Source organism: Sceloporus undulatus, chromosome 2, assembly GCF_019175285.1.
Source record: "Sceloporus undulatus isolate JIND9_A2432 ecotype Alabama chromosome 2, SceUnd_v1.1, whole genome shotgun sequence".
Lineage (NCBI taxonomy): Eukaryota > Metazoa > Chordata > Lepidosauria > Squamata > Phrynosomatidae > Sceloporus > Sceloporus undulatus.
Genome location: NC_056523.1, coordinates 178026831 through 178042947, shown reverse-complemented (window position 1 = coordinate 178042947; position 16117 = coordinate 178026831). Strand labels below are relative to the sequence as shown.

General features: G+C 41.2%; 1 protein-coding gene across 2 annotated transcripts in view; it reads right to left on the bottom strand.

Moving 5' to 3' along the window:
- Positions 1-16117, bottom strand: part of ESPL1 (extra spindle pole bodies like 1, separase) — a 46683-nt gene that overhangs the window by 26236 nt on the left and 4330 nt on the right. For both annotated transcript variants that reach the window (XM_042450237.1, XM_042450236.1), the window contains exons 3-10: positions 13019-14134; positions 12266-12370; positions 9847-9967; positions 7447-7583; positions 6241-6434; positions 3569-3811; positions 2544-2688; positions 645-801 (exon numbers count right to left, since the gene is read on the bottom strand). In XM_042450237.1, the coding sequence (XP_042306171.1) occupies positions 645-801; positions 2544-2688; positions 3569-3811; positions 6241-6434; positions 7447-7583; positions 9847-9967; positions 12266-12370; positions 13019-14134 (2218 nt within the window). The remainder of the gene's footprint in view (positions 1-644; positions 802-2543; positions 2689-3568; positions 3812-6240; positions 6435-7446; positions 7584-9846; positions 9968-12265; positions 12371-13018; positions 14135-16117) is intronic.

Sequence of the window (16117 nt, the reverse complement as noted above, 5' to 3'; positions counted from 1 at the left end):
TTATTATTATTATTATTATTATTATTATTATTATTATTATTATTATTATTATGCTTTATTGATATAGCTCCTGCCTTAGGTGGCAAGTGGCCTTTCTCACTTGTGGCACCTCATTTGTGGAATATTCCTCCGAGAGAGGCTTATATGGTGGTCACTCTGTTATCATGTCAGCAAGATACCTCTCTCCCACAGGTCCTTTCCAACTGTAGTATTTTTGTCAGCATAAAAAATATTATTTTATAGTATTTCTTTCCTGTGTGGTATTTTACATTTTCTTCATTTTCTAAAACTAGCAGTAGCGCTGTCTAAGCATGACTAGATTTGTTTGTGGAGAATTCCACTTGTGGTATGGGGCAAAACTACAATGTCTCTACTAGTCTTGCTATCAATAGCATTTAGAAATAGCATTTACATTTCTAAACTGCTTAATAGTGAACTCAGAACTCTTTAAGCAGTTTACAATCTGTAAGACAATTGACCCCAACAAGCTGGGTACTCATTTTAGGGAGCTATGAAAAGATGGAAGGCTGAGTCAACCTTGGAGCCCTGGGATCCAACTCACATACAGTTACTCTTCTCTATTTGTATTACATTATTAGAATTTAAAATACAATTGCTCTTACTTCAGCAGCTCACTTCCTTACCAGAGTCTGCAGACAAATTGAAGGCAATGCCAAGATACAGGAACTTGTCATCAGGGGACTTATTTTCATATCCCAGATCATTAGTCTCAAAGCCTTCCAACACTTGCACGTCCTTTTGTCCCTGGGCATTTTTGATCCTCTGTTCTTGCTTGGTGCTCTGTGTTAAAAAACAACAACAGACAATTTGTAAAACCTACATAGGACAGTAAGCTTTTTAACAGAAGGATGTTGAGTCTTTCCTGTTCAAGTATAAGTTCTTTATGCTTGTAGAACTGTTCAAGATAAATGGCTCCCAAACTGTAACTGAAATTACACTGAGTCCAGTGCACATGGTACACCACACCCCATGGAAACTACTGCAGCAGCGAAATTGTAACCCTGCAAAGAGAAGGCTAATAACTAAAACACCATAACAAGGGGTAGAGTAAGGTGCCAGTTGTGACTGACCCTGGCAAGTGCCTCAGTATGTTGGGTGCTGACACAGACCTGAACAGACAGAGAGGCTTTCTAGACCGGCATTTGGGACGTCCGGAGGATGTCCCATTTTAAAAAAGGGGCGTCTCTTCTAGACGCCCCTGGGCCTAATACAGACTCCGTCCGTACAAGATGGCGCCGGCCCTTCTACATGGCCGGAGCCATCTTTGCATATCGGACGCTGAGCGTCCGTACGTGTCGCGTCCTTTGTGACGTAGTGAGTGCGCCCCTGGCGCCTCGCTACGTCGCAAATGCGACTCAAAAAGAAGCTCCATTTTGGAGCTTCTTTTTCTGTCTGCACGGGAGCCGCGCCGTGTGGAGGCTCCGGCTCCCCCGCAGACTAACCGGCGGCGGCGGTTTGTATCACGCCAGACTTAGGGTTAGGAAAGCAATGAAGCCACTAATCCTAGAGCATGAACTCCAAAATTAACTAACATGGGTTGCCTTTGTTTAAGTCAACAAATATTATAGTTTCAACTGCATAAGTCAACAGCTATTTATAACTTTGTTTTGATGTCTAGTCCAGTGTTGAACATGAGATGCTACCTGCTGAAATACCAGAATGCCTCATGGTAGCAGCAACTACATTTGGCATCATAGAGACCTAACACAGAGTCACTAAGGCGCCTTACAGACGGGCCTAAGTGGTGCCGTCGTTGTGCCAGGAATACGCGCGAGGGGCGGCGCTTCCGGACGCACCTTGCCCCTCGCGCGTATTCCGTACGGCAAGATGGCGGCACCCTATACAGACGGGCGCGGCCATCCTGACGTAACGGACGCACAGCATCCAGACATCTAAACCCGGAAGAGCCGTCGCGAGTGCACGCTTTGGCACTTGCGGCGGCTCTTCCGGGTTGCCGGAAGGAGTGCAATTTCTGCACTCCTTTTTTGCAGTGCGGAGGAGTCGCGCGGTTTGGCTGTTGCGGCTCCTCCACGCTGCAACCAGCAGCAGCCTAAGACCGCCCCTTTTGGGCGGTCTGTAACGGGCCTATGTTATCACTGGTCATGCTAAGGCATCAACATGCTGGAGAGGTTTTGCATGCTCACAAACTGCAATGGAACAAGAGCAGTAACAACGCAAAATGTGGAAGCCAACAGTATTCAGGTCTTCATACAATATCCTCTGAGATATTTTTTTTATTTTACATCCAAGAGATGGGGAAATGTTCTTAGTGCTTATGACTGAAAAGACATACGTGAAAACATGTTGGCAATGCCGCGTGAAGCCTTAAGTGGGGGAGGTTCTGAAGCTACACCCATTGCTGATAGGAAATAGAATAAGACACTATGCACATATACAGATTTATGCAAGCAGAAAAAACAGGAAGTTTACACAAGTTCTACCATTGTCTCCTATGCTCAGAATACACACAGCCTTGATCGTAGCCTGAGGACTTTTATACTGCTTACATTATTGCCACTTACTTCATGCATTTTATCCTCAATTGTACAGATGTACAGCCAGAGGAAGGCTTGAGCCTTGTCATCTTGGAGTTGTTCCTTATTCTGGAGAGTCTCTGGCACACAATCAAATAGCTGCAAAGCTTCATGGATAGAGTCCAGGGCAGAGCTATAGAGGAAAAGACTTGAATGTAGACCATAGTCCAACTATGTGGTTCTCACCTATTTTGTATGGAAAAATAAGCAGCATGGCCAGATACTGCACAGCAGCAATAGATTTGGAACAGTTCTGAAGTCTTTACAAGCCTTCAAAACTTCAACTGATAGCATTTCATCCTTAGAGAGGTACTTGATCCCTTGAGTGACTAAATTAAGGACCTGTACCAAACAGGACAAACCTGGAATCAAAGTCAAGAGTCTACCAATTGCTTCCTGCATTCAATGCAAATTGTTCTGGAATTTAATCAAGTCCTAATGAAGAATGCCAGCTTCAAAGCTTTGAAACACTTTAAAATATTTTGTTGGAATACTGAATAATCTTATTCAATCCTTAAACACTAACAATTTCATTTGCTCATTAGCTACTGGCCTTTTTAGGGAGTTCCAGGGATTTAACAAAATCCAACAGTTGAATGAATTACCTAACGAATCAACCAATTTCACAAATGTTTTCTTAAGAGCTGAATGTCACCAGATTAGAAATCCTTAACTATTTAAGGTCAACAGGTTGTCATTAACTCTTAACATTTCAAAGTTTTGAAGGTTTACGGACCTAACAAACAGGTGTGCAATGTGCATAGTGATCACAGAATTTATCTCATATTCATAAGTCTTTTTCTTCTTCACTACTAAGGATAAGGATTAGAAGTTGCAACTGAAACAGACTTTGGCTAATGCATTATGGTGAGGTTATAAATTAAACTGAGATCTATTTGCATAGTAAACTCAGTAGGATCAACCATTGCTACTTCTACAGAGCTGGCACACCATCTCAGACCCCCAAGCACAAATTCCAAGAGAAGTCCCAAACTACAAAGGTCTCTACTCACCATTCTGTATGCTCATTGTAGTCATGATAACACAGCACCTGAGCCAGTTCCACCAGGATCACAGCCCGCTCATGGGTCCAATTACTACCTTCTGAACACATATCTAGCAGGTCACAGATCACATTAAAACGTTCTTGGCCAGTGTCTACCCGCACAGTCTTATAGGCCTTGAGTTCCTCCAAGAGCACTTCCACAAGAATCTCAGCATCTAAATTGTAGCCTTCCAGGCCCTCTTTCAAAGTCCTGTGATGAATATACAAACTGGTCAGGAGGAGCTGGTGTTGTGCATAATCAAAGCATGGCCTTATTAGTGGAATTAACAAGGAATTTTGAGCAGATTCTTTCCACTGAATGGGACTAAGCACAACATTGCATAACCTCCACCATAGAAAGAGATAGGATTTTCAACAAGAACGTAGCACACCTTGTTGGATCAGAGCATGAAAATAATTCTGTTTCCAAAATATCCTTTCAGATACCTCTGGGAGCTGAGAAACAGGCATGGAACACTGTTCATCCTCTTGTTTGACCCTATCAACTGGAACACAGGTGTTAGCAACCTCTGTTCATGGATACTGTATAGAAAGTAATAGTTATATCTATGTGCTATCAGTTCACCTCTAGTTTAAGCTAGTATCCATCATCATACCCTGCAGCAGCATATTTCATTACATAAAACTGTTCGGAGGAATGACAAGAAATAAATCTAATAAATAAGGTAATGAAAACTCATTGGGTGATCCTGAGTTTTAGAATGGATGACATGTCTTCCATTCTTCCAATGCTGTTCATAATTTAAGACCTCATAAGAAGTGGCCCTGCCTCTTTTTCTATACTTGCACTGAACTCTTCAGTCTTCCCTTTATATGGAATGTGCCCCCAACTCTTTATCATTACAGCCTCTGTTTTCTGTACTTTTCCTCTCACTCCCAACCTCTATATTAGTTTTTGACAGTATGTATGTTTTTCTGATCACCCAGTTTGAAATAGGCTCATATTATAATTATGGGATCATGGCAGGCCACCTTAGATGTATCTGCCACACCTCCACACCTTGTGTTAAAATGCCTCAGAATTCTTGTGTATTCTTACACAACGAGAATAATAATAATACTCTGGAAATCATGCCTTATGAGGAGAGACCTAGCAAGCTGGGTATGTTTAGACTGGAGAAGAGAAAGTTAAGAGGTAATATGATAGCCCTTTTAAATATTTGAAGGGGTATCATATAATATTTTAAGGGGTGAGGATGGAACAAACTTGTTTTCTGTGGAGAATAAGACCCAAAGCAATGGATTCAAACTACAGGAAAAGAGACTGTACCTCAACATTAGGAAGAACTTCCTGACAGTAAGGGCTGTTCAACAATGGAACACACTCCATTTGAGTGTGGTGGAGTCCCCTTCTTTGGAGGTTTTTAAACAGAGGCTGGATGGCCATCTGTAGGGGGTGTTTTGATTCTGTGTTCCTGCATGGCAGAATGGAATTGAATTAGATGACCTTTGGGGTCTCTTCCAACTCTTTGATTCTATGATTCTATGCTTCTAATGATATACTTTATCTTGGGATGCTTTTTATGTTCAGGATGACAACACGTGATGGATTATGTTACTCAGAGAAATAACTGAATTCCCATTGAAAATGTAATGCAATTGAGAATAAAAATAGATTGAAGCTAGGGATTATGGTAGCATAACTACTTTAAAGAACCAACAAGATACTATATAAAGAGATATTCAGTAATTCCTTGTACAATCATCTTTCCCAGGCTTTAATAGTTAAAGAGTTTTTTTAAAAAAACTTTCACATTGTTGTTGCTGTGTGCCTTCAAATTTGTTTCCAATTTATGGCGACCCTATCATGGGATTTTCTTGGCAAAGTTTGCTCAGAGGGTGTTTACCTTTGCTTCCTTCCCAGACTGAGAGCATATGACTTGCTGAAGGCCACTCAGTGTTTGAGTGGGGGATTTGAAACCTGGTCTCCAGAGTCATAGTCCAATGCTCAAACCACTATACCACACTGGCTTTTTCATTACTATTTTAAAATTAATGTCCCTTGTTTTAATTTGTTGTGAGCCACCTTAGGTCCCATTTTGAAGAAAGGAAAGCTATCTATTAAATAAAATATACATTAATAAATCAGGTGGGAGGTATGTGAGCACTGGAAGAGCTTCTTTGTGCCATAGCCTTGCTGACAGCTGCCACCCAACCAGATCTCTCATGCAGGTAAGCTAATGGAACATTATGTTCCACCAGCATCAGACAGGATCTTAGCCTGAGCAGTCCCACTTTATTTACAGACAATTATGTCCCCTTTTATTCCAACAGATATAAAGGGAGTCTTCAGTCTCTTACATGAAGACGGAAGAACCTAGACACAGGGAGCTGTACTTTATTTGGGTGATTTGTAATCTGCTGTGAACATCTTGGCATAAAACTATCAGTGATATACATTGCTTCTTTGTTTTTAAAATGGATGCAGGACATTTTGGACTCTGTTTTTACAGAGGACAGTGTCTAAGGAAAACAAATTCCTTACACACAGAGGGGAAACAGTAACACATAAAGGTAAGAGTTTACTCCACCAGCACAAAATTGCCAGTTTCAAGCATGAACTGGGAAACAGCAATCTATCGTAACAGTGACATACTCATCTTTCAAGTCCCTTCTTACTTCAGTCTCAGGTCATCCAGCCCATTTTTGCTAGCATCTATTTTGACTTTGACCCAGGAGGAGATTGGCTCTGCCATGTGTTCCGTGATCTTGTTGTGATAAGAAGCCAGCCAGAGTACCACAGTTTGCAAAGCCTCCTCTAACAAGCCCAACTTCCTGTAGTTTTCCACTTGCAGTTTAAAGCAATTGTGCAGCTGTGAAGAGGGAGAAAAGCATTCAGGTGGCATAGGATGCAAACAAATACTGGAAGAGAAAGAAAATAATAGTCCTTCCAATCACCAAACTCTCATTAACTAACTATCAAACATCTCTGAACTAAAGCCCTTTAAACTATCAGGTCATTGGGCCACTTTGCCCAATGATATTTCATCAAGTGACATCAGCTCAAGCTGAAGACATTCTAAGAATACCAGGTAACTTCAGATAAAGATGTCTACATTTGCATTCAGTCTTTTCCGTCAAGGAGTCTTTCCATAAAAGGAAGTTACCTATGATTAGCCAGTCATTATTATAAGATTGATCCACACTTAGTATTATAGATTCTTTGCCTTTACAAAAGCCTTCTGGATAACACTGGAGAACCTGGGAGAGCCTTACGGTGGAGCAGGCAGGGGCACAAAGTAGCATTTTAAACATTGAAGAAGAGTTATAACATCAGTCCAGCAGAATAAGATCAAGAAGGGACTCACACAGGAGAGTTCAGTTCCAGGCTCTCCTTGTGCCATTTTATCTAAACCACTGTGCGATGTTAATATAAGGTTGACAACCTATACAACAAGGATAAGGAATGTGCAGTCTTGCATATGTTGTTAGACTGAAATTCTCATAAATTGTCACACTGAATATGCTGGTTAAAACATTTAGAGGTTCAAACTTCCCCTACCTCCCTATACCCATTTATATGCATAAGACTCAGTGCATCCAGAAGGCCTTAGTTTCTGACCAAACAGGCAAAGAACCAGCTGATAAGAGCAATGTGACAAAGCTTTCCCACATGCTGCTAAGCAGCCTGCTCAATATTCAGCATACCAACTACACTGAATATGACATATTTTTCACATAAAATGAGTCTCTGCCCCATCTGTCTCTCTCTCTCAAAGTCTGGGTAATACAACAATCTTCCTAACAGATATAACCCGTCTTTAAAATTTCACCCAACCCTCCTTCATGTCAACACATCAAACTACAAAGAAAAGGTTTAATTACCTTTTCTGTAAAAAGATCTGGATATTTGGAAAGGTCCTTCTTAGCCAGCCATTTGCAGAAGAGCTCTGCTATGGAGTTAGATTCCACATACATCTTATGAGAGTAAAAGCTATATGACAGCCGTGACACACAGTAGGCTGTTAGGAGAAGTAAAAAAAAGACTTAGACTAACCACTTTTGGTAGAGAACTACTAAATCAATTAATCACCAGTCTCAGAGAGATAGCCAATTGAGTTTTGTATGTGCCAGTAAACTTCCAACAAGTTCCTTTGCAGGACATTTACTCCTTCTATCTTTATACTGAGAAGGAAGATGTAAGCCAGGGGTAGGCAACCTGCGGCCCGCGGGCCGGATGCGGCCCGGCAAGGCCTTGGGTCCGGCCCCAGCCTGGTCCTGCCGCCGATTGCCGCCGGGGCCTTTGGGGGGCAATTGTCTATAGAAGCCTCAGAAACATGCATTTATATTAACATTTTTAAAAATAATCAGCAAATTTTTTCGCGTGTCCTCCATTTTTTAAAAAAAGTGTCTTCCATTTGAACATTTTGTCCTACATTTGTCCTGGTTTATTTATATATTTAATTTTTTAAAAAAATTATTTAATTATTTATTTTTTGGCTTCGGCCCCCCAGTTGTCTGAGGGACAGCAACCCGGCCCCCGGCTCAAAAAGGTTGCCTACCCCTGATGTAAGCCATTATTATATTATAAAGGCCCTAGCTTAGTTACAAAGTCTCAATCAGAAAATATTTTGAAACAAGGGACAGAAAGGTCAACAGTGTTCGCTCATCAACTGATGAACTCCAGTTTGTGATCGCTTTAACTGCCCTGGCTCAATGCTACAGAATTCTGGGAGTTGTAGTTTATTGTGGCACCAGGGATCTCTGACAGAGAAGGCTCAATGTCTCACAAAAGTACAGTTCCCAGGATTCCCTAGCATTGAGCCAGGGCAGTTAAAGCAGTCTCAAACTGGATTATTTCTGCAGTATGTTTTGGACTATAGAGTCTTCCATTCCTAGAGCTCACAGCAACAGTGATTTCTGCAGAATTCTACTACTTCTTCAACTTAGCTACTCATCCACATCTGCCTGTATAGTGACTATACATGTGGATGAAATGTACATGTAAAAGACAAGTACATAAGCTGTTCATATAACAAAGCTTGTAGTAGACTTGAAACAGATTGTTTATAGTACAGCTAGGTAAACAAGTCAGAAAGGCCACAATGCACTATTCATGATATTTCAAGAAAAAGTGCTTTATACACACTAATTTTACTGGTTCTCAACATCATTACCTTGGTCAAATCACAGTGACAAAAGGAGGATAAACTTTGTTGTGACTGTTTTGCTTCTCTGTTCTGTGAGTTCCTAGGCCTTGGCTCTGCCTAGGTCATACATTAAAAAAAACTGCCTTGCAGACACACACGAGCTTTACTCAGAGCACCAAATGTGCCCAAATGCTTAAGATGTGCATGACTGCCAAGGACATGGACTCTGTGGGTTAGGGCACTCCACAGCAGACAGAATGATAAAGTTTCTATAATACACCTGCTGCAGCTTTTAATCCTCAATAGCATCTTTTTATATTAGTGGCTTACACTCAGCTACATGCGGTTCTCTTGGAGAGTTTTAGAATGGATCCAGCCCCATACAATACAGTTAGAATTGACATTTGAGGAGCAGAACTTTATTCCATGAACAGTGGCATCACTAGGGGGTGTGGATTGCACCAGGTGACACTTTAAGGGGAGGGGTGTGTGACACCACTGCTCCTCAAACATCTGCATTTTGGCAGAAAGGAGCTGTGGTATTTGCCTGTATCTCTTTAAAATGCTGAAGAGAAGGTGCCGAGTGGAGTGAGGCTCAATGGGAGGAGAAAGGAGAGGCTTCAGGTATTTTTGAAAAAAATAACATTATCAATGCTACTTTATCCAAAATATTTGTACTGCATTTTGGTCATCCGTGGTTTTTTTTAAAAAGGATATTGGTCACTGTGAAGATACCCCTTTGGTCCAGAATGGTTCTTCTGAAGTTCTTATTGTTGCGTGCCTTTAAGTTGTTCCCAATTTATGGTGACCCTAAGGCAACTCTATCATGGGTTTTCTTGGCAAGATCTGTTCAGAGGTTTGCCTTTGCCTTCCCCAGAAGCTGAGAGCATGTGGCTTGTCCAAAGTCACCCAGTGGGTTTCATGACTGAGCAAGAAATCGAACCCTGGTATCCAGGGTCGTACTCTAACACTCAAACTATGTCATGCTGGCTCTCCAACCTCCTAATTGAGATTATCTGCTAATAGTGACCACACATTCTTATTTTCTCTCATTATGGCCTCCAAAAGACAGTGCACTACACCATTTGCCTTCTGACTCTGATAACAAGACAGTTTCTCCAACTTGGATACCAGCCTGAGAGATCCAGGTATTCAGCTTGTTCCCTCTCATGAAGATCTTCTAGTGTATCAAGAAATCTGTTAACAACGCTTTGAAGAGACCCCAACAACTCTGGTAGACCAGCAGCCTCTAGCCCCTGCGGGAAAAAACCTCACACATTTTAGAAAGAGAAATAGAAAGAAGGACTCTTAAGACTCAAGCAAAGTTTTTTCACAAAGAGACAGTAACCCACCACCTTGGTCCATCCTTGACATACTTATGTTCATATTTTCTTGTCTAAAGTCTCTAAAATACACACAGAGATGTAGACCTGAATAAGGATTATCATGTGCAGTTGAGGTACTACCTTCACCATGGGCAGAACATGATACTGCAGTTTTAAGAATTGCTACTTTAGCTGTGTTTCAAATTATCAGGATATGTCTCGTGTGGGTATAAGCTATTACATCAGTCCTTCCCCACACTAGATGGCTCTCATGCCTTCCTAATTGAGATTAGGAACAACAAAAATATGAAGTCAGACACACATTGTTTTCAAAAAAGTAGTTCTGTTATTCTCTTGCAGCATAAAAAGGAGGAAGGAAGGAGAAAAATGTGGCAGCACCTTTAAGATTAAATGGTTTTCGTTTTAGTGTTAAGCTTTTGTGAGTATAAACACAGTTTTCTGAATGCACTCGATACTGCTTCTAAAGATGTGGATTAACATCCACAAAAGTTCATGCTAAAATAAAGTTCAGTTAGTCTTAAAGGCATTGCCACATTTCTTCCCCCCCTTCCTTTTCTTCTTTTTATACTGACAATCATAGTTGCTAACACAAAAATAATCTCATCAACAACCCTGAGAGCAAACTACAGTCCAAAACACAATGCAGAAATAATCCAGTTTGAGAACACTTTAACTGCCCTGGCTCAGTACTAAGGAATCCTGGGAATTGTAGTTTGTTGTGGCACCAGAGCTCTCTGACAGAGAAGGCTAAATGTCTCACAGTTCTCAAAATTCCTTAGCAGTCTCAAACTGTATTGTTTCTGCAGTGTGTTTTGGATCTGTGTAAATATAGAAACTGTTATTTGCATAATTATGATGCAGAATTGATTCTTACAATGGACAGCACATAATGCTCAGCAGCCCCAAAATCAGATGGACTAAAGAAAAAAAAATTGCATATTATAAAGAAAAAGACCAGCGGTAGCATTAGTTCCAACAAGACAGCACAGGACTTTTGTAAAATATAAAAATATTAAGGCCTTTTAAGGGTAATAACAGAGGGTACATATAATAAGCACAGAAATATGGAAAACAATGACTCAAAAGTAGAAGCCCCTTAAGAGTAAACAGAAATCATATTCAAGCTGTCAAGATTACTATCATTCAATATAGTAGTAATGCAGAAATATGTAGCCTTCAAGATGACACTGCAGCATAACTCCTATCAGTCTTAACCAGCATAACCATGGTGATAGCTAATGGGAGTTGCAGTCTACTATCTGGAGCTCTCCCTGCATTATTACCCAAGTGCCTTATTAACACACACACCTCTACTTACCTGTTGGCATGGCAACATGCTAGCAATTTTCTATCATTTATAAATTTGTCTCTCAATTCTATTTTGATGTTCAGATCTTTTTTAACAGTAAAGGTTATTCATTCAAAGTGCAAGGCTGCCATCACATCCTGTGATATTAGTTTTTACTAAAGATTTACTAATTGTGTGCCACATAACTATTGATCAAACAGTAGGGTGCATGGCTATTTTCACAAATGGAACATTATTTGTACAAAATAATATATGATGGCACAGACGTTAGGCTTCGATTTAAGTCCAAACTACCTCTCTCTTCTATTGAATCCAGAACATTCTGTCATTTCTGGGAACTAGTATAACAAAACCCTGGCAAGCAGTTAGAGCCAGATCTGTTCTCTACCAAGACAAAAACTTCACATGGCTTTTTTTCTAGGGCTGCTTGAAAATATTCCAAAAAAGTATAAATTCCAAACAGCAAACCTTGATTTTCCATTTTAAATTAGGGACACAATTTTATTATGCCATTATATTTAATGGGACTTGAGCATCCACGGATTTTGTTATCCAAGGGGGGTCCTGGAACCAAACCCCAGCGGATAACAAGGGCCGACTGTATTTGACATATTTTGTCTACTCTGATAGACAGTTCAATACCTCTCCAGGCTAGGCTCTGTCAAAACACTACTACTAGATATTTTGACAGATGTTGAAGACTATATAGATGCAAAATATGTGCATAGGTATTGATCCATTAAAGTCTCTGCAAAACTAAAACTTTAGTGACCCCATGGCTTTTAAAATTATTTCTTCTTTCAGTCCAAATATGAAAACCCTTTGGTCTCATACAGAGCAGTTCTCTCTTATATATTCAAAATTCCATAGAACAGATGCTGTTTCTCCATTTCCCATACCTGTAGAGTCTGAAGAGAATCATATATCACAGTTGTGTACAACTGGAAGTAATGATACATTAGTTTCTTCAGGGCTTGTTTCTGTTTCACATTGTCTGGTGACACCTGTAGATGAGAAACAAGACAGGAACAGACACAAGTAGTCTCATGTCAATCTTTGACAAAGTTATTCAGTTTTTAATGGGTTACAATCCTAATAAAAATAACACATGGCTATAAAAGGAAAAGAACTTTCCAATCTATTTTTATCTTTATTTTATTTATTTGAGCCAGGAAAAGGTAACATTAGATGATTTAGCCTACACTCTTGACTATAGTTTATGAAACTTACAACTTCTGTGTGAAATACAGTAGATGAGAACTGGGGGGGGTGGGGTGGGGAGGGGGAGGTTGAAAAATAAGAATTTCTCGAAGGTAGCTGAAATATTTGCATTTTCCAAATATGACTACATAGTACACCTTGAAAAAGGCTCTGCTTTTAAAAAAACTAAGTTTCTAGAACGTACAATAATTTAGGAAAAGATAATTCACTACCCCCCTTCCAACCCCATTCCTCTCCATAAAGCTTGCTAGCATTGCAAACTAACTAACTCATCCTCACCTCCATGGGAGAAACCTGGGTCTTGACTGGAGTATATTTCCTTTTCCCCTTAGAATTTATAAGTAGGGGGGGGGGGGGGGGGAGAGACAGCTTTCAAGCCCCAACCATGTACTGCTGTCCTTGATATGCCAATCCAGAGAAGCTTGACTTACCATACTTATCAGCTTGTTGAGCATTCCTAGATAATTTTCCATGAAGGCAGAGATCCCTAGAATCTCTTCCAAGCTGAAATGCCTCCATTTACTTTTCTTCACATGTCCATACAATGGGGTTATGAGCAACTGGCAGCTCTCAGCCAGCAGCTTAAGTAAAGGTTCTTCAACACCTGCTGAGGAGTTTATCCCCTCAGCAATCTCACTGAAGAAAGACCCCACTGACCCCTCAGCAAGCAGCAATTCTCTGTTCACATCAAGTCCAGCTGAGAGAACATTTAAAATTACAGTAAAACAACGCTTTAGCTTGCTGGACTTGCTTAAGTAGCTGCTGGATTGCTGGAGAATTTTCCTGCACTCTCTGAAACAGCCACTTTTGCAGAGGTAACGGGATCGTATGAGGGTGAGTTCAAAGACACAGAGGCAGTCCTGGAAGGCCAAAGGCTCCTTCTTGGTTTTCCTTTCTAGAATGGCTTCAACTAGGTGGTAGAAGAGCTGGTCACTGAGAAAGCTGGCATCTTCTTCGCTCATTGGGCTCTGCTGGGCCTCAAACACAGCAGCTGCAGCCGAGGCATGCCGAGCCACCATGGAGTTAAAGAACGGAGGCTCCTGGAGCAATAAGGCAGGAGTATCATGCTCCAGAAGCACCAAGAAGCGGACAGCTTTCAGATGGGTAGAGAGCACAACTCTGCGCTCTGCTGGTGTCTTGTCCATTTTAGCCATGGCATCTGTACTTTTCCAGAGCACACTGAAGGCACTTTTGGCAATTGAGATATAGTCATCAGCAGGCACCTGAGGAGGCTGATACTTTGACAGGTCTGCATAGAGGAGATCAGCAAATCTCAGACAGGCATCAGATGGGCCCCTGGCAGCAGCACCCTTCAGCAAGTGATACAGCAATCTTTCCAAGTACAGAGGAACATATTGGAGTCTGGCTGCAACATAGCCATGATAAGCCATCTCACCTAAAGTCTGGAGGCTTTTGAAGTGAGAAGGGAAGTCCAAACTTTCCCCAAACCTGTGGATGCAAGCCCGCAGGATTCGATCACATATTGCTGCCTGTTTGGAGGCTTGGCCTGATGTCTCTGCATTTTTCGCTCCAGAAATGAGATATTCCTGAAATTAAGAGAAGGCCTTAAATGTCAGCAGACAGACTTCTTAACCTTTATTTATTTTATTAGTAAATTCAAAGTCTGTAGGGGCGAAAGGCAGAAGAGAGGAGAAGAAGGGAAGGCCAAGAAAACTCTCAAACCGCTTTCGTAGAAAGGAAAAACTTTGCTGGCTCGAAGAGAACATCCTGCTAGGAGCACAGGCAGGAACAAGACTGAGGCTCAGGGGGGCTAGCTCCTCCCTATATAGGGGCCGGTCTTTTGTTTATTGTCCCTGCCTACAGGAGCAAATAGGAGGAGCTAAACCCAGATTACAGGAGGACAGGACCCTCTCTGCTGGGAAATCAATGCTCATCATCCCCAACTGGCTATGATGATTGGGGATAATGGAAGTTGGAAGTCCAGCATATCTGGAGGGCACCAGATTTGTGAAGAATGCACCAAAGCTACCAATACATAGAATTCCCACAAACCTTATAACACCCTTTCCTTGATACGGTTGGGTGAAACTGTGTGGAACAACTGTGTCTAAAAAAAGAAATTTGCAATATCCCATGCAAATCCCACACAGTGTCCCAAGACAGTCACATTTCTTCTCTGGTACAACCATCCTGGGAGGACCCACTCCAGCAATGCACCAGGCCCCATTATCAATCTAAACCAGGCAATGCAAAAATCCAACATAAATTATGGGACAATTCTCCAATGGAAATGATTTAAAAAAAATTTGCATAAAGATTATGTTGACCTACTTGACTTGTTCATCCCAGAAGCCTTTGCAGTTTTAGCTAATGCTAAGTCCAACTTTGGCCTCTATTGATGTTAAACTTGCATAACCTTAGCTTTTATGTTTATCATTAGTACATCCTTGGTGTGGCACTGGAATCTAGAGAGCAATCTGTATCAACATCTGTTAAATGCATTCCTGGCCTGTTAGATGTAAGTATCGACAATTAGTTATCAGAACAACTATTATTAATCAGTTTGTTTAGTTCAGACCTGCACAACTTGTTAGTAGGTAGGGGCCGAAATTAAAATAAGCTAAACTTCTATGGGCTGCAGATAGGTTATTAGCATCTCAGTTTCCAAGTAAAGGTATAATTAATAACTAAACTATTTAATCATTAATTATTAATTACTCATTATTAGTTAATAATTATTAGTTAATAACAATTTTATTAATATTAATTCTGTCCTCCTCATCCTCTGATGGGCCCTATCCTTAGGAAAAGGCTAACTGACAGAAGAGCCTTGAAGAGTGAGTGTGCAGCTGTCCTCCTCCTCCGCCTCCTGGTTCTTTCCTGGAAGAAAGCTGAGTGGTAAAGGAGCCTTGAAGTCATTTTACATCTTGAGGGCTACCCAAAAAAATTTTCAGGCCACACGTGGCCCTTGGGCTGTGTGTTGTGCAGGCCTGGTTTAGATGTACAGATCAAACACAGGTGCAATTAATTGGAAGTGCATGTCCAGCAGGGAACGGGTGTGTGACTGACTAAGGGTGGGAAAATGTGCAACATCCAAGTGGGCTTTGCTTATGAAGAACCCTGGGGGGATTGTCCTGGACAGAACCTGGCTGCACATCAACCCACACTTCTCCCACTGGTTCTTTGAGATCCCCAACAAATGAATGAAAACAAGAGGTGCCCCATGGGACTTGTTATAGGTACTGATGTTACTTTAACATATGCAAATTTTGCTTGCTATTTTACAAGTCTGTCATACCTTGCATCCACTGATGTGTTTTTGCCTCTGTACCTATAGCCAGCTTCATAAGGCAGAATACCTTCCCACCTAGATGATAGCATACTCCATCTTCAATTAGCATGGCCAAAGGTCAAACACAATGAAAACTGCAGGCCAACATCAAGGCGATAGAGAAAAAGTTCTTCATTTCTGCCCTTCAGGATTACTCCAAGCACTCATTTCAGCAGGACCAGCCCTGCCTTGGACAGCAGATGCCAGGAAGCAATGGTGGCAGCCCTAATTGGGCCTC